Source organism: Pempheris klunzingeri, chromosome 10 (genome assembly GCF_042242105.1).
Source record: "Pempheris klunzingeri isolate RE-2024b chromosome 10, fPemKlu1.hap1, whole genome shotgun sequence".
Lineage (NCBI taxonomy): Eukaryota > Metazoa > Chordata > Actinopteri > Acropomatiformes > Pempheridae > Pempheris > Pempheris klunzingeri.
The window spans coordinates 19,216,892-19,240,737 of record NC_092021.1 but is presented as its reverse complement, the minus strand read 5'-3'; the positions used below and the strand labels follow the sequence as shown (position 1 = coordinate 19,240,737).

General features: G+C 44.0%; 1 protein-coding gene across 1 annotated transcript in view; it reads right to left on the bottom strand.

The window, feature by feature from the left end:
• Window positions 1–23,563, bottom strand: part of igsf3 (immunoglobulin superfamily, member 3) — a 47,772-nt gene extending 24,209 nt beyond the window's left edge. Inside the window, exons 1-3 of the mRNA XM_070838399.1 lie at window positions 23,539–23,563; window positions 22,786–23,166; window positions 1,257–1,676 (exon numbers count right to left, since the gene is read on the bottom strand). Coding sequence (XP_070694500.1) covers window positions 1,257–1,676; window positions 22,786–23,166; window positions 23,539–23,563 — 826 coding nt within the window. The remainder of the gene's footprint in view (window positions 1–1,256; window positions 1,677–22,785; window positions 23,167–23,538) is intronic.
• Between the last annotated feature and the right edge of the window lie 283 nt (window positions 23,564–23,846).

Here is a 23,846-nt window from a genome sequence, read left to right as displayed (position 1 = left end):
AAAAAAGTCAAAATGAAACCACACACACAGTATAAAGTTCGAGCACTCACATCCAGAGCCGCACAGCACAACTGTGCTGTATTCTCTTTGTCACGCAACAACACCTCCATCCATAATAGATTACAGAGAAGACAGAGAGTGACGAAGGGTGCTGAGAGGGGAGCTCTTTGTGCCTTTTGTCTCCTCCCTGAAGTATCAGGAACTCATCTGACAAGCCTGCTTTACATCTGAGCTCCCACTTTCCTTCTCATCCACCCAGCACTATCTGGGGCACATCAAGTTATATTGGTCCAGAGCGGATCTGATGCTTAATGGAGAAAGGCAAAACAATCCCACTTTGAAATGATTTACTGGCATGAGACACTCGCCACTGCGTGCTGCCTTGGTAATTGAGCTAATGTCAAAATGGTTTATCACCCATCTCCACGGCCCTTTCTTGGAAACGTACAAAGAGAGACTTTATGTACGTGGAATACAGACCAGTGGGTGTGATGGGGTCAAGCCGGGAGGTGGGGGGGGTTATAAGTACACGTGAGGAGACTTAAAGCCGTCTTTGTTTCTGGTCAATCAGCTCTAGAGGTTGACAGCTTATTAGATCATTATCATATGCGGCAGACGCCTCCATCAGCCACCCCAACACATTCTTTGTTTCTCCCATATTCATCCATCGTGCACCCCTTGTTACTTACTCAACCACATGTCTCCCTGCCAACCGTCTCTCCCCCATTATCTTCAGCCTTGAGTTGGTAACTCCCTTCCTCCCATCCATTAGACAATCTCCTCCTTCATGGTTGCCAACCGCACTAAACCGGTACGGTTTCTCACACTAATGCACTCGAGAATAAACTACACTAATGCAATTGTTGGCGAGGAATGACTGAAAACAGCATTTTTGGCTCCTGATCTCTGGGCCACTTGTTGCCTGGGAGATTGTATATGTGGAAGCCATAGGTCTCCTGTGTCAAACACCCACGCTGTTTGGAGCTGGTTAAATTATTCTTGGATGTGCTTGTAATGTGGCCCATCAAACAGACACAAATACAAAAGTGGGGAGCCTGTGGAGGCTTAGTTAAGCCCTTTTTAGTAAGCTAATGAGCTTAGTGGGAGATACTGATCAGCAATCAGAGGAACCCGGCCCACATGCTTGCGTGTGTCTGTTAAAAGGAAAGGGGGGACCTAAGAGTAGACTAGTATCTTTACCCTCCCTCCCCCTCCCTCCTTTTTTTTTTTCCACAGAATTTCTTCCCTTTACTCACCAGCGGGCTGAATGCGGAGCTGAGTCTTTTCGCTCTGCTTGCGGGTCATGGCAAACCAGCTGCCGTCCGGGTCCTGAATCCACTCAACAGCCTGGCAGTAGAGCAGGCCCTGGTCCACTGGCTGCAGCTTGTGAATGGTCAGCCTGTAGGCCATCGCGCTGGTTTTATCCAGCCTAAGGTCCCCCGCCGCTATCCTCTGGCGGTATGGTCCCCCGGAGCGCAGGACAAAGTCTCTCGACAGGGTGACCAGCTCCTGAGGTGGGGCGGCCGCGTCCTCTGGGGACCGCAGGTACCAGCCCACCGATAAGTGAGTGTGCTGCAGCGTGGCCCGAGACACCTCGCAGGTAAGCTGTAGCGTGTCGCCTTCCACCTTTGACAGAGTCTGGGCTGGAGCCGATACTGTCAACGAGTCAGCGATGACTGCGGAAATAAAGAAGATGAGAGAAAATTAGCACTCGGAGGCAGAGGATACGTGGAGGCTGTTGGGGAGGGTGAAAGCAGGTTAGAAGGACTCATTTTAGAAAAGTGTTATCTGGCCCCTTAAATACCACATGACCCTCTACCTGTCTATAAAAATACTTTGTAATAATGTTATTGCTAAATATGGAGGGCTTGCAACAATAAAGCAGACTATTTTTGTTAACGCCTACTATTATAGAAGTGAAAATAAATAGGTATTCTGCTGTAAGCTGTCAAACTCCCCAATGCGAGGAAAAGCTGTTAATGCAACCAAGCTTTTGTTCTAAGGTGACTGCCCTCTATTTCCTCTCCCATACATGACTTTCACATGTCACCATGCGTTGATGGCTTTTTCTCAATCTTGTACAGCCAGATGCCTCCAGAGACCCCTCTGGCACTTCTTTCAGACTGATTATACCCCATCTGGTTTGCCATACCAAACATAACAGCTCCACACTGGCATCCTACAGCTGCACTCCAGCTCTCTAAAACTTCCGAATGTTTTTTGATCACACTCACTAAATAAACAAACGGAAAGTTAAAACTGCTGTAACAAATTAATCCAAGCCCTTCTTTCTACACTACAACTGAGAACAGAAGACGGACTTCGAGCCAGATGGTCGGGAACGGCGGAGATGAGAGAGCGGGACAGTCGAGTTCAAGAAAAAAACAGAGACATCAAGATTCGATTGTTTCAGAGAGGAGGCTGGAAACAATCCACGTGTCGACAGAAATAAACATGTATAGCTTTTAAAAGGAGCTAAAGGAGTATTTTTGGATATGTACCAGGGAGGCTCTATGCGAGTGTGTGCAGAGTAGAGACAGAGAGAGACTGATAGATAGCACTGGACCTAAGATTCCAACATGTCATGCATTAATGACAACCACAAGGAGGAAAGGTCATAAGGTCATAGTGAAAAAAAAAAAAGTAGTTCCAGTATGCTGCGAGTTAGCTCTCTCAGCTGTGTTTGGATGTGTGTGTCTCCCTGTCATTTGGGAATGCATGACCTCACTGGTTGAGGCTACAGGCATATAGATGGTGTAAGCACACACACAAACAAACACATGTGTGTCTGTGCATGGGCACAATGCTTAGGAGACAGAGAATATAGAAAGACGTCAGTGTTCACAATGGATGGCAGTCAACCATTTAAGCCAGACTGGGATAAAATGATTGAGTGAATAATGCCGATAGAAGCTTTCTTGCATTGCCATGTGGTGACTGTGAGCCCCTCTTAGAAGCCTGAAAATGGAAGTGCTTTGTGTGGGTTTATGCTAGTGGAGTGCTTTGTCAAGATGTTTGGCTATTCGGGCTCTTAAGGGATCCTCATTGTGAAGAATACAAATCAGCATGTTTGAGGTTTGTGCTTCTCCTTAAGTTACCTGCTGTGACTAATCACAGATGCAGGAAATATGTTTCATCTATTCCAGTGATTATTTGATGTATGAAAATATATATTACATACACGCGCACACACTGGGAAACCTGCATATGTGTGCACGCTCACGCGTCTGTGTGTGAGAGCATGAGTAAAGCTGAAAAATGGGGATTACAAGAACAGAGAAACAGACTCCGCTAATGAAACAAATGGGGGGAACAAAGGCAGAGAGATCAGAGAAAAAGATAGAGGAGGCGGAGAGAAAAGGCTTGACATCTGGTTACTGGAGTTTAACAAGACACTCAAAGAAAGAAACGACGATAAAACAGAAGTGGCAGGAAAAGAAAGTGAGTAATCAGGTGGGTCAGACACAGTGGCACTCTAATGAGATGCTCTCCTCTGGAGTTATATACAGTAAGTCCAGACAAGAATAAAGTTTCATGCCATTTTGAAACAATCTTGAAAACACTGACAAGGTCTGGCTGAATACGTCCTCTACTTCGCTTCTCCATTACCTTGAGTGCTTGATAAACAGCATAGCAGCGAGTGTGGTAAATGGTATACTTGGGCAGCAATAAAACGTTCCTGTTGATATATTTGTTTGTTGCTTGTATGATAAAATGACTAGCGTTGGATCTTATAGGCCTGTAATAGTGTTTATCCTCAGATGCTTTATTTATTACTGGTTTAGGCTGAGCAATATGCCTCTGCTAATGGTGGAAACTGCTGGATGATAATTCTTTATTATCTTTTACTACTTCCAGTGGAGTCATATTATATGATATAATCTTGTGCCACTGTTCTACAAATGTGTCTAAATAAATGATTTTTAATAACTGAAAATAAACAAGATTGATGTTTTTTCTGTTGTAATCTGTCAGTGGAATCAAGATAATGAATCTTTACATATGATTTTGCATATCTACATCTATAGATAATAAGCTGTGAAAAAGACTTAAATCATGTGGCCAAGCCTTTTGTCTCTACCATGAGGAGCTCTGTCTGAAAAAGACAGGATAAAAATAGATCATTTTCATTACACAGGTATCACAAAAGTCTGATTCTGCTCCCTAAAGTCCTCTCACTCTGACTCTCCGGTCAACACTGAGTTAACGGCAGCCTCACATAGACATACTGTTACCACAACAACACACCTACGCTACAACCTGCCATTTCCATAGCAACCCTCCCACATGATGCTGGGGGCCTCTGAGAACAGCCGCGAGTTACTATAACAACTGCGCCCCCTCCCCACGACACCAACCCAATTCTGAAACCGACTCCCATCCCCTCCGTCAACCCACCTGGGGAACAGTATGAAAACAGCAAGCGGATTCTCCACGTCCCTCAGCCCGCTTCGCATCGAGATATTTAACACTTTGACTTCATCTCAAGTCCTCTGGGCCCAATCAGATCCTTCCACTCCCAATCTCAGCATTTCCAAGGGTCAGGCTGAGGTTGTAAACACACAGAGATCCTCCAATAGCCCCACTGACCTCAATCTGGGAGGGATTAGGAACAGCATGAGATGGCATTCTCAGGCAAACATGCACTTTGAATCGCTCGTGCAGACATTGCAATGACTAATTCTTCCTTAATCAAAACCGCTGTGTGCCTAATTACAACAACTGCAACAGCCTTGAAAGACAAATCCTACGTCGTTGTCCTAAGCTCACAAAAAGTCCAGCAATGAATCTATCCTACTATAAACTGTGGCCAAAACCTGATATTGCATAGCCATATAGGTAAAGACCTCCATTTTTGTCCTAACAATTTTACAAGCGCTTGGATGAGCCACACCGGGTCACATGTTTCTCCACTATGATGAACACGGGCACTGTTCATTTTACCTTGATCTCACATACACCATCCTGCTGCAGTAAATACTCGATTGATACACGTTTAGTGCACAATCGCAACTGAAGATAGTCCCTAACAAAGGCACTAGTAACTACTGAGTAACATTTACAAAAAAGTTCCCTGTTGCTGTAGGAAATTACTTATCCTTTTAAAAACATAAAACATTTGTAACTGGTTTTTCTTTTTACAAATGTATGTCCTCACTAAGAATGAATGGGCAAAGGGCTGAATGAAGCCACAAAGGAACTCTTAAATAGTGAAGGACAGGCTAACGCACAACAATAATTTAAGTCTTTTCATTGGATTTGTAGAATTTAATAAGAAAAAAAATCTCTTTCATTTAATTATATCTCTTTAACCTGTACCTACCTCTAGCGTCAACCAATCCTGGTTTAACTGTAATATTTTTGTGCCAACATTGAGGATCAGTCACCAAAATGTTAACAGATTGTTCTCCCTACAGTGTGATTAATACAAACATATGGACTTGATTTGGGTTGATTCTGATTGAAAAGAAATTGCAGCCACTTTGCAAAGCCAAAAGCTGTGCAGCTGCAACATCTTCCTAGCTCATCCAAGTGTTACCTAAACGCAGACATTAAAGGCACTTCCTGGGAGCAAACGCCAGATATTTTCAATATCTTTGGAACTTGTTTCATTTCCCTTACTAACCCCTGCAAAACTGCCAAAGAAAAATGCGTTCAGGTTCATGGGAATGCCTCCTTTTTAGTACTTTTTTTAAACATATGCAAAAGATCTGGCACTGTCATTCCACCGTTGCCAAAAACTGTGCATGTGTTCACAACAACTCAATGAGCCCGTCCTTATAATAAATACACAATTTGAGGACTTTATGGAGGATTTAAGGTAATTTTCCTCATTTGTATCGCATTCATAGACACTGGAATCTCAAAGTACGAGCGATCAAAACATTTTTCACTGATCAATCAGGTAATCTTTCGCATTTTGAGATGGAGGTTCTTATGTGCGGATGCGAAGAAAAACATGTCTGTTTTAATCTGACTGACATATGAGCTGTCAATCCTTTATAAAATTTTAAAATGACTCTTTTCCTGCTCTACCTCATCTGCAATTTTTGCTTTCATCTCCCTCCACTCCCGATCTTCTCCTACTCTCTGAGCCCTCTGAAGTGAGCGACGGTTGTCATCCCTCAAGCTGGCCTTTTAAGTCCAGTCACACAGGGATAGAAGTGTGGGGGACATGAGGACACAAAAACGTAGGGAAAGAGATTTCGCAAAGACGACAAGAGGAGAAAGAGATGACAATTTTTGAAGTCTGATCTGTACATTTTGCATGCACCCAAACTTTTAACATCTCTTTGCAGTGTGTGCGATGGCTATTGATGTTGCAGAAGCAGAAAAGATTCCTTACAGCAAAGAGAAACAACAGGAAATCAAATAGCAGTGTTTGTTTTTGCATACACTGTTTTCACATGTGAGTATTTGGGGGAACATTTTTTATTTTATTTTTTTTAAAAGATGGAACAAAAATGATCCAACCATCCGACACCTTGTGCTCTCTGTTGTGGTCTTGTCATGTGAGAAGATGAAGAGGAACTGGAGGGATTCGCACTGCCCGCTGGATGTTACCACTGCTACAGATGTTCTGGCTCACATTAACACACACAGCTCTCTCCTTTCAACAACAAACAACACATGCAGGCACCCACACAGATGTCATTTCGTCACGTTTCTCTGCAATTCTATTTGCATGTATATGTTTATGTTCCTATTGAAATGCCTAAGTGTTAAGAAGTGTTAAGGCAGCTTGTTCCTGAGAATTTGGTGTTAGTTCTCAGTTTGGGAATGCGTACAGTCAGCATTACAAATCATCCAAAAGGTCTTTGATGGGGTTGAGGCCAGGTTTCTGTTTAGGCTAAGTTCTACCACACCAAACCTGGCATTTTTAGGATGCATTTACATGGACTTGCGCCCTGCATACATTCATTTCAGCAGAGCCAATCCAGCAGTGCAGCTGGTGTGCAGAAAGTGCCAGCTCGGGGGATTCCAGCATAACAGCAAAAACGTTGAACCAGGCTCAACTTAACAAGCAATGCAACATCATCCGGCAAGGTGTTGTGTTAGCCAATCACATACGTGCAAGTGCGCGTTTCCGATGGATTGCTTTGAAGTGTCACGTTACAGTTCTCTCGTCTCATCTCCTACTCCATCTTTCAGTAAATGTGTTTGAAAACACTTTTGTTTGTTTGACATCATAAGGGGTTCCACACCTACTGAAAACCTTGTGAATCCTTGAGCTGTCCGCCATTGTGTTTTCCTAACTAACACCAATTCCCAGTAACACGAAGATGTCGAAAGCAAAACCTAAGCACAGAGATCGTTCTGCTCTTCTAAAACGGAGTATTCAGAAAGAATCTGAAATCTGCTGCCGCCGCCATGTCAGGCAAGTGCAAAATAACGTGTTTTTTTTTAACATTAAACCATGTAAACCTATTATAGGAGGGCTTCCAAATACAAGTATGAGCTTTAAAATGAACATAATATGGGACCCTTGATGAGGGGCTGTTTCAGAGTCAGTGGATGAGGTGTCCACATACTTTTGGCCCTATAGTGTTTGACATTTCCATACTACTGCCTACCACCGCAGATGCTCTGCCAATGCTGAGGAGGTTACCGCTTTTCAGTGTGGAATGGCTTTAAAGTGTTTGTGTTTGTGTGTGTGTGTTGCTGCAAAGCAAATAGCCATTTGGCAAAGGCAGTAGGGTGATTATTGTTAATTACTCTGTGAAACTGAGAGCACTGCTGAGAGGAAAACAGCACGAGTGGGCGATCTTCAGCTCCACTTCATGTGAGTCCAGCCTCATCACAAAGCAGACGTCACTTACTGACCCCGGATGCTTGCAACACATGCAGGCGTATTGGGTCAGGAAGAAATAGAAAGCGTGATAAATACAGGAACTGAGCCTCCACCTGTATTGCATATACTTATTATCCATTATCCTGCCCATTCACATCCTCCACGCCTTTGTTCTTCTCTGTGAGAGCTGTTGATGAGTCAGAATGACAGATGAAGTGGTTCAACTGGGAAATTGGGAGAGAGGAGGGTAAAGTAGGAGGAAGAAGATAAAAGGTGAGGATGAAGCCAAAGAGGAAAAGGAAGAAAAGAGCAAAGATGAAGAACAAAGAGGCAGTGTTCTGTTCCTTGATGCGTTCCACAACACCCCCCCCCCCCCCCCACACACACACACACACACACACACACACACACACACACACACACCAACTCTTCATCATTCTTGCACAGGAAGTGCAAAAATTACTGCAGATAGATTATTATTATTCTGTTTGTAGACTATATATAGATAGTGAACTTGTCACTCTTACTTCAATACCCTAAATGACTGCGCGCGCACACACACTAACAAAAATCTGCCACACAACAAACAGAGCAAGCGCTTTCACAGGAGACTGGAAAAATCAAGCAGGACTTCAAACAGTGAGCAACCAGTGAAGCAAACTCTGATGAACTGAGGTCTACACGCCAGCTCCAAGAGCTTGAACGGATAATAAGGACAGGATATGGAGTAAACACAAAGGGGAAAGAAAGGCAGGGTAGGGATCATGCCTTGGAGCCAGAGAGGAGACGTGTGGGAGCCCTCTTTAACAGAGAAGAAAGGGGTGAGCGGAAAAAAACAAGACTGGAGTTGAAGGCTGTGGTGTGGGATCTAGGTCCACAGCAGGGGGTACATCTATAATACAACACACACACACACACACTTAGACAGATGCACGAGTGGTGTTCTGTATTTTAGACTCAACAGGGTGTCGGGGTTCACCCATTTCTGTTTTCACATATTTAAGTGTTATGTAATGTAAGGCTAAATGCTGTTGTGCATCGTATGGACTCTGGGACACACATTTATTCATTTAATGTCTACAAGTTGTGTTCGTTAATATGATGTTCTCTTGTGAATTTATGACAATGTGTTGCTGCAGTGCTGTTTTTTTTTTTTTTTTTTTTTTTTTTTTTTAAATCCATGACGTACAACACCCTTGTAAGGGCTTCCAATAACTGAAACGCTGTTGTGCTCCCTGCTGAAAAAAAAAAGGCCCGAGCCTCAGTAGCTCACGATAAACTAGGCTCTGCTTGGCCGTCCACAGAACAAAAGTGCTGAACCAAACTCCAACTGCTTCAGCTGTGCTTTCAGGATCCCATTCAAGAATGACAGTAGGGGCGTGGATGATGCCTTGAAATACAACCACTTAATGAGGAAACACAATGAGCGCATTCATTAGACTGTATGTGGATGGCGCTGTGAACTAACAGCTGTCAGTTTGCTCAGCTGTCAAATATTAGACATCGACACAGCTAAGATCTTGGTCAGAGGAATAAATGTTTTTTTTCAGTGCTGAATAAATTAACTAAATGTTTCATCAAAACCATCACATTCATCTACGTAACAAAAGCAATGGGATCCAAGACCTTTTCACTGCCACATAATTACTGCATCTGCAGGAAGTGATCTTGATTACATAAATTATTAGCTCATCAGTCACAGAATTTCTTTGAATAATCAATTGTCTTAAAGTTTGCTCTGATTCTTCTCAAATATTTATATCAGAGTCGTCCCAGAGATGTCGTTCTCCTCTTACAGTAATGACTACTTCCCATATAAGGACCACTGTAGAAACCATCGCCATGCAGATAGGGATAACCAGAGAGTTACACATTTGCTGTAATCTGTTAGCAAATATGATCAGGCAAAACACAAGCAAACAAGTAAATGCTCCTTAAACAGTATGAATGCATTAACAATTGTTTATCATCAGGATCACAGATTGAGAATAAACCCCAATTATACAACCCCAAAGTGTAAACTGCTTCATTTTGAGATTTTATAAAAAAAAAAAAACTGGTACAAATTTAAAACAAATTTTCTTTGTAATTTGCTTTTCAAATGAGCCACTGTGAGTCGATTGTCTCGCACTGTCCCATCTGATGAAAGAAGCTTCAACACAGTCCTACCATAAGAAACCACATCCAATGATCCCAACCTATGAAAATGCGAAGCTAAAATATTTGAAGCGAGTGAGAAAAGGGGTAACAGGAGAGATGAGAGATTGTACAGATGCCGTTATGAGCTTCTCAGGAGCTCGGAGGTCCCTTGCTAATGGAACATCAGTCTGAGTGGGTGTCTTTGTGTGTGTGTGTGGTTGTGTGTGTAAGTGTGTCCCGTGCTATAACACAGAGGTCACAATGACTGGAAGGAAAAGGCTTCTTCATTTAATAAAGGGGTCTCTGAAGCATTCTTCCCTGTCACCTTACAATGTCATTCTTCTTCAGGCTCTGTCCCATTTTTCTCCTCACAATTTTCTTCTCACTTGAGCGTACATTCCCACCCCCCCACCCCCTCCTCCTCCACCACCTCCCTTTCAGACAAGTTGCTTGTCAGCACCCAATTATCACGTCTGTTTTTCGCTGGCTACTTGATACTCCAGCCCATGCGCTTCATGGCTGTCTTAGAACACAGCCAGGCATGTTTTTATTGAGGGCCAATCAGTCTCTAACCAGCTTGTAGTGTACATGTCAGTCAGAGAGTGACCCTCTTGCAAGTTTATTTTTTTCATCATCTTAGAAGGCCGTAGAACTAGTACGGGGGTATGATCTGCTCAGTGCGTGACAGGGAGAGACAAACAAAGCTAAGCCCCTGCGGCTCTTGCAGCTCATTATACCTAAATGTAGAAGAAGACACATGAAAATCAGGCAGTTTCTCGCTCTTACACACCACCCAAACACTCCAACACACACAGATAGTCAAGCCTGAGGGGACAGCGGCTCCCTTTGACACACAGCAGTCCTCTCATGTGAACTCAGGACGATGTCCGCAAAATCAGGTCCAGACTTGGTCCTGTGTTACACTTTCACACATGTAGCAGAGGACTGGAAATAGTCCATGTCAGATGCATTCATGCCTACAGGGAATATTCCGGTTGGTGTAGGTGAGGGGTGGCACCTGGGTAGACAGCAGGAGGCAGGAAGGAGCGGAAAATACCTCAACTGGACATTACACAGACTTTGAACAAGGTATCTGGCAGAGTAAAATCTGTTTTATGTCCAGTCCAACTGATTCAGACATTTGCGTTCTCACATGCAGCTCCTTCCAGTGGTCTAGATAAGTTGAGGGTTGCAGGGGATCTGTGAAAGGGACTACAGAGTAGTATAAGTGACTGATGTACTCCTCTCTGCTCACCCAAACATTTCCTCCAGAGCTGTGACTCAGCTGTACTGGGTCACTGAATCACACACAGTCCTAAGGGGTGTGCTGCTTATTAACTATTTTCTAGAACACGCAGTAGGTTAATAACAGAACACACTGGCACAGGATGTTTTCGCCTCTATGTGAAGGGTTGCAAAATGGTACAAATTTCATAATGGCATTTCAACTACATTTCTACAGCATGTTGTCCTGGGAAGCTGAACTTCGTCTGAGTGAAGCAGGGGATTTAAAGAGTGAATAGCTCGATATCCAACCATATTTTATCTGCCTTTTCAACAAGAAACAATGATTTGCTTCCGACGACCAATGCAAGACGAAGGTTGACGGGTTAGACTTACTGATGTATGAAACTACCACAGCAAGAGACGCAAAATGCCAGCTTGAAATTCATGAATGAAATTTGATGGGACGGTTAAGGGATTAACTTGCATCTTTTAGCTCATTATTTTTGTTCAACAGCCAGCAACTAAGCTGAAAACAGCTGCCTTGACACAGTTAACTATAGCTAGTGAACATAGTGAAACATTAGGCAGCTAAAGAGACAGGCATTTCCCTCAGGAGTTGGTGGAGACCAAAACTGAGCTAAAAGTTAGCATTTATCATTGGTCATCCAGTCGGCCAAAAACACAACTCTAAATGAATGATAACTGCCTAGCTGAATGTGTAAATAGTCAACTGTTTGACATACTGTATTATGGTAAGGCAAATATGTTAGCAGTGTTGTGTTTACAACTTTCGTGCCCCAAAGTGGTTAAAAAAAACAAATCAATTGGAGAAGTTGAACACTTATTTCCCTAACAAATATTTTACCAAATCACATAAGAATTCATAGCAACATGCCAGCTCTTTATGAATAAATAAAATGACCAAGGGACATGCAAAATAGAGCATTACCAATATGATACACAATTAAATAAAAAAGGAAATAAGAGTGAAAATACATGAAAGCATCTAAAAAACTGGCAAAACTTGAAGGGTGATTGAAAAGTTCATTTTGTAGGACTTGCATGCATGTGTCCAGGTTTCCTTGCTGGATGACATAAGCAGAGAGGGAGGGGTAGAACAAAAGGAGACAGTAGGAGAAGAAAAGAAAGATGGGCAGCGAGTGGAGGAGTGGGCTTTGTTATTGTAGCAGCAGAATGGTGATGTGGAGTTAAAAGGCTGTATGTTGTGATAAGAGAGGGATCTGTGGTGAGAAGAAGCTTTCAAAAATGAGACGCTGTTTACACAAAGGCAGAAGAGGAGGATTTAACACTAACTAAGATGCATGCAAATACACATGGGCACACACACATATGCATAATATGACACAACCTCTCACTGAGGCCCAGCCAGGAAATGAGCCTGAGTGTGAGTGTTGGGAGGATGGAGAGTAAGCGGGAGATTAAAAGGCAAGGCGTGAGAGGAGGGGTAGTCTGAAGAGAGGTGGGAGTATGAAAGACAAATCTTCCTAAGAGCATTTGAGAAGAGCTGTGTGCAAAGCTATCGTTGACTGAAATCCTTTAGAGCATCAAAGATTTACTCATCATGCCTAAACACATGAAATATTCCTTCCAACCCTCCCCTCCATTCAGCATCACCCTCCTTCTCTTTCTTTCCCCACACTTTTTTTTTTCCCTCATCTTCATCAGCTTCAGTCACGTTCCTCATTGCTTTGTCTGTCATATGCATCCTTTGACGTTTTCCGTCTGCTCCTGTGTCCACATAACATGAATTACAGCGAAAACTCCGCACTCGAGAAGGCCGAAACACAAACAGACGCCACCCCTGTGTGTGCTTGTTTGTCCTCTCCATTGCTGCTGTCCTGGAGGTTGTTGGCACATGTGCAGAGTTTTGCTCCGTCTGCCAACATCAGCACAAACACACACCCCAGAGTCATTACCACTTCTACACACACACACACACAAACCCACAGATGCCGCCATGCAATAACCCATCTACCTACAAGCACATGTGAATGCACGCAGGCACACGAACATGCCATGTGCAATCATTCGCATTCTCACACAAACATGCCTTCCCACTTGTACACTATAAACAGCATTTATCAAGTATATTATGATTCTAATATTACTGGAGGTGCAAGTATTAAAACTAATAAGCTCCATCCCTGCACTGCACTTACTGTCTCTCCCCCTCTTTTCTTTCTCTCTGTACCCCTTACAGGAGCTCCCACCATCTCCCTTCATCCATCGCTCCAGCCCCAGATGGTAAAGCACTGTGACCAATTAAAGACTTCCCTGAGGATAGAACCAGTTATAGCCCCAGCCATCTGACCATTTCTGTGTGTGTGTGTGTGTGTGAGAGAGAGTGTGTGCGTGTGTGTGTGTGTGCGCATGTGTGGAAACCTTACAAAACATATCACTGTGTTTTAATCAGTGTACAAAGCCTTATCTTTGGGCCAGTTCCACACACCGTCTGTCCTAAAAAGGTACCTTGCCATTTAAGTCCAGGAATACTGTCATATCTAAAGCCTTTTGTATTGCATATAGACAAACAATGATAAGATCTAGAGTATCGTTACATTAGGACTGTGCAAGGCAGGGGTTGAGTCAAGCAGAGCCTGGAAGCTGGCCAGAGGCATTAGCAGGTGTGTGTGTGTGCTGTGTTGGTATAAGAGAAACAGTGTCTTTGAGGGAAAGAGGAACAAAAAAAAACAGCAGAATGTAACTGAGGGAGGTGGGCAGCACTCAATCACCAGGCACCCGTCCAGCAGGGCAGCAGATGAGGGAGCAACTGTCTGTCTGAGTTGCCAGCACAGAGGGGAATTAGGCATATGCCAACCCCACCCCACCCCTCTCATACACACACCACACACACACCCATCTCTCTACCCACATCCCAAGGTGGCTGCTCTAGTACAGGGGCACAGGTGGCAACACATGTCTGGGACCAGTCATCCCTCCGTCTGTTTGTGTGTGTAGTACATCTTTACACAAAGTCAAAATCTTTGTGAAAGCTTTTAGATAAGTGACTGTGTGTGTGTGTGTGTGTGTGCACATTATTAGATTCTGTACTACAGTTTTAGATGGTGGTGTGTCCCTGAGATGGAGCTTGAGGGTCATCAGTTTGCTTGCCTCATTTCAACAAAATAAGTGAAGGCTCCCAGGTTTCTCCACTTACTTTTCACTTCTACGCCAGCACTCAAAAACTAGCCTGCGGCTGCTTCTGCAGCCCACACTCAAATCCATTACATCAGACGTTTTGAGTAAACCTCTGTTTCTCATTGCAAATAACGAGGCTGTGATTAGCATGCTAATGAGGTGGGCGTGATGCTAATCTTTAAACTAGTTTTTAACAGTCCTTACCGACAGGCCCATGCCAAGTAGAGGACAAGGAGGTGGCGACTTCTCTAAAGAGTAAATCCACACTGGATTGTGTATGGAAGAAGACTATAGCTGCTGGGATAAAAGGTATATTTGTTGAACCTCTGACCACAACCATGGGTGTGGCCACATGTGGTCTATGGGTGCCCTGCAAAACTCGACACAGTGGCTTGTTGTATGTAAATCCAAAAAAGTGAAAAGTGACTGCATTGTCCCTGCCAACTCAAAAATGCTATAAAGAGATAATTCAAGTTATTATAGCATAGTCAGGACATGCTGCTGTTCATTTTCCCCCCTGATGAATATTTAACATCATACCTGCTGCCTCATTTGTCGCCTGCTCTTCATTTGAGAGGGTTTCTCCGCCCCTGCCACTACGTCACAATCAGCATGCTGGCACGGCCAGATGGAGTGCAGCTCATGTGCTTGCGATCACAGTCAGCTGCGTTGCACGAACAGCTACATCACTGCCAACCACTAGTTGGCATTCCAAAAAAATAATTTGCCTGGGTGCAGTTGCCTCCTTAACAATGCCAATCCTCTACCTCTCCACACGCTGACAAGGGTTCATTGTTTAGGTATCTCTAAAGTGCTTGAATAATCTGCCTCGGGTGGCGGCACGAGTGCCAATATCCATGCGTGTTCTAGCATATATGAATGTGTGTAAATGGATTCTGATGCCTGAGTGCGTATTTGTGTCTGTGTCAAAAGGGGTTATCAGATGTATGGCTTGAAACAGGAAAAACCTCCTGCCCCCCTTGTGCTCAGATAAGCCTTCAAAGCAGTCGCCAACATCAAACAATGCAGCGGCAGGCTGAGTATCCTGGACCACACTCACAAGCACAAGTCCTGGAGGCTATTATACCACAAGTTCCACCCTTTGCAAACACATATTTTAACGACATGAACACAAGCAATCGTTAGCACATCCATTCACATCCATATTCATGCTGAATTCATATTCAAACTGCGGCTGTGTTCTGTTAATCTCAAAGAGAAGAGGCAGCAGGCCCCTGAGGGTTAGCGCTTAGCTAAGCTAATCAAATCAACTACAGAAACAGTGGCACATCTTTAGCCCATTATATAAACATTAATAAACATATACACTCAGTACACACCAACACACACACACACTTGTATTTGTTAACATATTAAATCCTTTCTCATTAGCCTAGCACAGTAGCGTGGGCGCTGAGCTAAATGCAGAGCATCTCTGACATCATTCATATTTTCATATGGGTAACAACCAAAATTTGCATGGCAATGTATGCTTGAAAGTGTGTCTGTAGGCTACGAGAGCATTTAGATTCACGTTTGATGGCAACAGCTTCTTAATTGGCCCACCCTACTCCTCAGCAATATTTGGAGCAAGAGGCAGGGCTAAAGCGCTATGCAGCCTCATCCAGGGGTCTTCAGAGGTTCATAGTATTCAAGTGTATTCAAGAGCTGAGCTGGGGCGTGGGTTGCACCAGGTCCAAATTATATTCGGTGTAATCAGGTCTGTGTGTCATAAAATGCTTATTTTTTAGAGTGAAATGTGGAGTGCAGGAAAAATTACACATAAAGCGTCGCTTTTTGACCAAGGCTTCTTGTTAATTGGTGATGCATCATGCTGCTGCCAGCAATAGTGTGCTCTCTCTGCTTCTTTTATTTGTCTGTTTAGAAAAATTGAATTTCGGATCAGGTCTAACAAACCTGTGCTCTACTCATGTCTGATTGTTACTTGACTTTGGCCTTGTGAAGACCTGTAGCTCCATCACAGTGGTCCTCATTGACTTTGGCGATGAACGCAGTTTTTCTACCAATATTGAAAAATGCAATCCACCAGAATGAGTCTGTGCCAAGTCCTAAAAGCTACTTAAGACCATCTAGTGTCAGGGAGCCAGGTGTGATTCTGACCATTATGTGATGAGATTACACGCCTGAGCACACATTCAAAATGTAGTTGCTCCACCAAAACACTTCTAATTTGATTAATGCCTCTAATTTCTTATTTAATGCACTGCCCCAATTTTCAGTACAGCCTTTATGAGGCCTGATGAGGATTAGCGTAAAACTACAGTTGTCCCCAAACAATACATGTACATACAGTATAATACAGCTTGCCCAATGGGACTATAAAGTATCAAGGTGTCTGGTTTGCCCTGTTCAACAGCACTGTTTTATTCACAGTGCTACGGGTTCTATTCAGAGGTTGTATTGTCTACCACGGTGATCCGCTAGGCTGTTAAAGCCCTCTTCAGTGATGTTCAGTAGAAAGGATGTGTTCTGATGGGAGCACTACAGCACCGTCTCTCTCAGACTCAATTATGGGTGCGACATCTGTCCTGACTGACAGCTCGCTGCAGTGTGTGACTGCGACTGTGTTTGTATTTCTGTCTGTGTATGTGCGCGTTTCTGTCTATGGTAGGTCCGAGTGCCAGTAATGTTATTGAGCAGGAAGCCCTGTCCGCTGTAGCAGATGAGATGTGCAAGGAAATGGCAAGCCAGACGTAGTGATACAATCTCTTTCCATTTGGAGTTCTGCCTGGTCTGCAGCTTAAAGCCACTATGTGCTCTCTCTCTCACACACACACACACACACAGAAAAGGCAGAAAGGAGGATGTAATTGTAAATGAAACTGAGAGGTGATGGTGAGACCCAAGAAAGGAGGAGCAGAGAAAGCTAGAAGTGTCACTGCAAGGAGAGATGGGGGAGATAAAATGCTCCAGTCCCACACAGGCCTCTGCTCCCAATCAATACAAACAGAGAGATACAACTTCCCATGTCTATTCATCTACACTTTCTCTCCTCTACTCACCTTTTCCTCTGACACATCTTACTGTGTTTTTCTTTGTCACCACAAGTTTTCACCCATTTGTTTGTCTTTTAAAAAAAAAAAAAAAGAGAGAGATGCCCATCTCCATCTTTTTGCTTCCCATCCTCCTTCCTTTGGCCTAATTCAATCACCGGTCCCCTCCACAATCTTATCCTATGTGCTTCAATCATCCTCGTGCCCGTCTCCTGTGATGAAGCTCAACGAGCAGCTGTATTGACAAAACCATATACCTGCATGACCAACACCGGTTGGGGGTCGAGGCGGGGACCAGACTGAATCGACTCTGAAGCTTTTGGATTGATGGAACGAGGAGGGTTCAGGTTGAGGAGAGAGTCGAGGAAAGGGATGTGAGGGGGGGGGGGGGGGGGGGGTCTCGTTGTCACCCAGTGTGAAAGATAAAATGTGAGATGACATCTCCACATTCGGTCTATCTCATTAAGTGAGGTAGAGGAGTGCAACCTGGCAGCACTGACTCCCTCGTGAAAAGAAAGGCAGGGGAGAGACACAAATCACATGCACACACACATATACACACACACACACACGCTGAGCTCAGCAAATGCATGATTTAGCCATTCTTACCCTGTATGTGTGTTTAGCAGTGCACAAGCTCAGCTATGCGAAGACGCATCAACATTGTTGGTTTTTTTTGCCCATTTCACAAACACTGCATTTTGACCTTGGGTCACATTTATAGATTTCTAGCTTACACTAGGGCCATAGTTTCACCAGGTGACAGGATTCCTTTTCTCTACTGCAAATGGAGGGACTAAAATATAGGCCATAAATATAATGAAAATGAAAAGTGTGACAGAAGAAATGTGGTACTTTGGTCTGACGTGTTCTGAAATGGTTTTCTTCTTGCTTAATTGAAATTCCTGTGTCTCATCTCTATCCCTTTCCTTCTTTCTCTTTCTCTCCCAGTCTCCTCCTCAATTTGTGCTGGCTAATTGCATTTAGAACTTGTATGGCAGTTAGTAACTGCATTAACCTTAGGAGTCACATCAGGCAGAGACTATTTAAAACGCACCCCTATAGTGCCAGCTGTATTGTGGGTAATGCCTCCGGGAGGTGTAACCAATCACATTGGAGTCGAGTGGAAGAGCTCATCATTTATTGGTCACACACTCTATTCAGCATCGCCCCACTACCCATTTCCAGTACTGCCGCTTCTGTCCCCATTCCTCTCTTTTCCAATTTCCTCATCACTGCTTTTTCCACACAATCCATCTCACTTTCTTTAAAACCACTCACTGCCAAACTTCATTCTTTCAAGTGTCATATATCTAAAAGATAAACGCTTTCTTCCTTTCTCTTGTGTGGTGGCAGTGAATAACAGGAAGAAGCAAGAATGCTTCTGTTTGAAAATCCACCAAGGATTTGGTTCACCACCTCCATCACTGTATTACTACAGGACTGGGAATGGATGACTACTGCCAAATGCGGAGGCTAAAATCTGTGTATCTGCCAGCATGGTGACTCCTATGGTGCTTTCAAGAACAGTGAGGGTATACGGGAGCTTCATAAGTAAGAGCAGTATGATACTTGTCTCAGCGAGGGCTTGTTGTTCTGCTAGCTGTTGGACTCACTCACACACAGGCTGTTGCGTAGGATAAGGACAACCATGATGGCCATGTCAGGCTGCTGTCCTTTTCTTCTGCAATCTGATGTGTAGGAGGAAGTCAAACACACACATGTACACGTGCAAACAAGCGCACACACACACACTGAAATACAACCCACAGAGCTGAGTCAAGGCGACCTTTGACCTCAAAGGGCTTCACAACACCCTGGTTTAACGCTCTCCTTGTGTAGCACATAACCACTGACATTTATCAAGAGGGACAGTATGCTACAGGTGAGGTTAATCTTTTGAGGTTATCTTTTTTTTATTACTATTATCCAAAAGAGAAAAACAAAAACAGAATGTATCCAAACTCTTCTTGTAGCCTCAGTATAGCTCAAGCTCACCTCCACTGTCATTCAAAAAACACATAAAACGCAGAAAAAGTGCTCCAGTTATGCATGAAAGTGGCATTTTGAGAGACACATTCCTTCATTCTGATGAACACGCCAAGCTTGGTTTACCCTCTCAGCTTGTCAATTCAGTATAGCAGCGAAAACATGGAAACTGAGAGCTCCAAAATGTAATGCTTTAATATGCAAGGCAATACACAGAAAATATTTGTTTGCAGCAGTAATTTACTACTTTTGATGTTTTTGATGTTGATACTTTGGCCACTTAGGAGCAACAGAAATAAGGTGTAAACATGTTGACATATTATTACTTTATAAGGCTGTTATGATGAATGTGCTAGCAAACAGTTTCCTGTTTAGGCATTGAGCAGATAGGGACCATATATTAGCATTGTTATGAAGTGGTGTTTCTAGCCACCTGATGAATGCAGCCCGCGTTTAACTCTGATGTGCAGAGCATTTAGCGTCTAAAAAGCGAGTCGGTGGAGACCAAAAACAGTTAGTCACCAACTCTGGCAGGTAGGGTACAATGGAACTTTATTTCTTATTGCTGAAGTCATGTCTGATGAGACTAGTGAGACTGAACCAAAACAGTTCAGTCTTGGGCGGACATGATGAAGCTCTGTAAAGCCGAAGGGGAAGTGCAGAGTTGGGTGAAGATTCTCTGTGGGTTTTGTCACTGTGATTCACTCTTCATATCCGAATATTAGTTATAAACGCTTTAAATGTGTAGGCTGATATTTCTTTTAGATGAAAAACTTTTCTAGCCAGTGAACCACTTTGCTTCCACCTTCAAAATCTTGGAGAAAAACAACAAAAATGTCAAATATGACCTTTCTCTCTATTAAAGAATAATGATTTTCACACATCTCTGTGTCACTCCAAGATTTAGTGGACATAATCCAGCATTTGTGCCAGGGCACAATTAGTCTTTTCACATGTGGGATGATGGTGCACTACCTAAGGCAGTATTGGTACTTAGGGGCTGGGCAGAGCTACATTTCCATTTGATTAATCTAAGTTTAGTATCACAGAGGGTAAAAAAATAGACGCAAACACACTTTCTGTTTACTCATTCCCTTAAAGCATTTTGGGAAACAAAGAGGAGCAGGGATTGTCTTTCCAGGCAATCATCCACTTGCACAACCCCATGATTCTATGTGACAGGCAATACTACGCACAGCGTCATCGTATCGGGGAGAACAGTGTCCAGGTGCAATGCAGAAACTGTTTTCCTCGGGCAGCAGGTATTAAGTTCCATGCTAAAACCCGACCCTGTTCTCTGTACAGAAAGGTGACGGTAGATGAAACACATCCCTGAGAGTAAGCCTTTATGTAACTCGCAAGGCGCAGATCACCGCCTTCTACCCCTACAATTACCCCAACTACCCCTCCACCAGATACACACACACAAACACAAACAGAGACACATCCCTTCTGCCTGCCCTTCTATCTCATATCCTTCCTCCTCTTATTTCCTCCTGCTAGTGGCTGTCCTTTGACATCACCCCTGAAACAACAAAATTCTCAAAGGCAACATCAGCTAAGGTTTTTTTTTAATGCAACAGAACAAGAGCAAATTAGAGAAAGAGGCCAGTGCTGACGAATGAAGACAGACAGATGACAGAGTGAAAGACAGGAGAACGAGGAAGAGAAGAGGGATGTGAGGGGGAGGGGACGGAGAACAAGGTATTGTTTGACCCTTAAAGGTCCAAGGAGGCGTGCAGCTGCTGGGGAAATCACAGACAGTCTCCAGAGCACAGCAGAGAAAGGATAGAAAAGACCCTGCTGCATACCCCTGACCTCCAAAACTGGGTTAAGAGGTTAGAGACACAGAGAGGCTCAGATAACAAAGTGCCTCAACACCTCTGCTCGCATACTCTCTCACACGCACTTCTATAAATACTGTGTGCCATCAGCAGTGCTGCTTTACAGTGGCCTGTGCCTGAGCCCTGCCCCACATTCAGATCATACTCCTCATACAACCGCTGAGGTCCTCATAATAGCACTTTTTCCGTGAAAAAACCAAACTATTGATCAGTTAAATCAATAGCTAAACAATAACTTCTGTTTTCAAAGGAAAACACCATTCACAGTGCCGCACACCGAGTGACTTGGTTACGCTGGGACACAAATGAAGTGCAGACTCTCGACTCGACTTTTCAGCCGGTAAGCGTTTGGTTTGCACTTTGACCCCTAAGAGAAAGGTCAGTCATCATCGGGGATACAGGCATGAAGCTATGAAAGGAATGGTATCCTCAGCTATGACAGCTGTGGCTTCACTACTGCGGGTGGATTTCTGCATGTCTCAGGGAGAAAAAGAGGGGGGAGATTGGGAAGGAGTAGAATAAGGAAACTAGTGCTGCTGTTTTAAACAGTCACACATCACTCCAACACATCCGGTATGCTATTGAAACAGCTCAGGGCACGGACAGAAAACTGTAGATGTGGGAGGGAGGTACGCGAGTTGGTGTGAGTGTGTGTGTGGGTGTGTGAGTGTGTGAGTGAGATTGAGAGAGGAGAGGAAAGCTTTGTTTTCCCCAGTCGGAACAGGTGGGACTGGAGTTTAGGGTTCTGGTTATTGATTGTTTTCAGCCTTGCCGTCACCGATATGGTCGCGATACAACTTCCATCTTGGACTTGGACAAGACTTACAAAACAATAAGACATCACGTTCAAGTTCACAGCACACATAAGCAGGGCAGCAGCCAAAGGCCAAACATCCCTCATGGGCCACAAAGGCCCCAGTTTGAAAATGTTACTGTAAGTTTGTTTGAATATGCATCACTAAGACACACCGTGACAAAAAGCAGGTCATGCATGTTTTACTTCACAAGGCCCTACATAGGGGGGCCTGTGTTATATACTAGTTTTGATACCTTTCAAATTTCATTGACATTATGCTTATTATGGTGGTATACTGTACCTACATAAATCTATCACAAACTAATGGACTCATGGCAAACCTGGGGCAGGATAGTAAACCAGAGGGGGATTTTACTGGCCATGTTTAGTCTTCTATGTTCACTTTATCTGATGGGCAACAGGACACATGTAAGAGTCACAGAGAGCATGAGGGGTCAGCTACCTTCAGAGAATGGCAGGCGGGTTCTCTTTTAGTAAAGTAAGAGGAGCGAACTCAGTTATTATCAATAATACAAAACCATAAATGAGAAATATACTCATATAATGGATTTGGGCGAGTGGAGAGGTAATTAGGTGGTGGTGATACACTCAGAGGGTGATTTGGTTGATTGTGATTGGTGCCTACTCAATCAATAAACATCCATTGTTTAATTCATTTATGCTGCAGCCTTTGACGAAGGTTGGCCTTGATCAGATATGACAGTTCACAGCTCTAAGTGTAACGTCACCACATGAGCGTTCGTGGTATCTGTACATTGATTACAGTGTATTTGTATGTCTGTGTGTGTGGTCTTTGAGACTCACCAGTGAGGTTGGTGCGTGCGCTGTAGGATCCCAGGTACCGCCCGTCTGTGTTGGGTGTGTAGCACTCAAACAGGCCCTGGTCGTTGGCCTGCACTTTGGTGATATGGAGCACAGCTGAGTCACGACTCAGCCTCTCCACATTGATCTCTTTGCTGTTCACCCTTTGGGTGTACACGGCGTAGGCATAGTTTGGCTGAGCTGTGCTCACGATTCGGATCTCCCTGTCCGGTGCTGATGGCAGGTACATGGACCACTCAAAGTCCTGCTCCACTCCCTCTTTGTAGCCCGTCACGTTGCACCAGATGGTCACGTGAGAGCCCTCAGTCCGTATCAGCGGTCCACTTTCCACTGTTACCACTCTCTGGGACACGGCAACACCGGCTGCAGATGGAGGACGGGTGAGAGAGATAGAGAAAGAAAAAAGGAAGAGGGAGTGGATGGGGTGAAGGCAGGGAAAGAGGAAAGAGAGAACACGGGTTACAAAACTGCGGTTGAAATATTTAGCAGTGGCAGAGCTTATGCACCCCACATCTCCCAGGAAATACAGAAACGGCGTGACATGTGCAGCTGAGCATTCTGGAGAGCGCGTTCTGAGGCTGAGCTGCGCGCTCACACAAACAGTGTTTAAACACCGCTAACCACTTCAAACATTCACTGCAACTCTTTTTAACAGCTGCCATACAATCACGCTCACTGCCATGACACGCACTCACATGTTAACCCCTCACCACACAGACAGCACCGCAGCCGTACGTCTCCTGAGGTGAGACGCAGCCATCTGGGAGTTAGGAGAGAGGTCAGGGTGAGGTTGTAACACACAAGTCAGCAGGGCATGTTAAGTGTGTCCAGCTGTATGCACTACATGTGTTTTTGATTTTTAAAAAAATGCTGTTTTGCCCGACACATTCATAATCTTTAGTCCTAATGATTCCTGAGCGAGGATGTGCTCAGACTACAGATTAGAACTGGACCAGCCTGGCTGATATATCGGCCAACATTAGCTGAACGCCGATATATCGCGTACCTGCATATGTGGTGGCTGAAACGTAACAAGACATTTC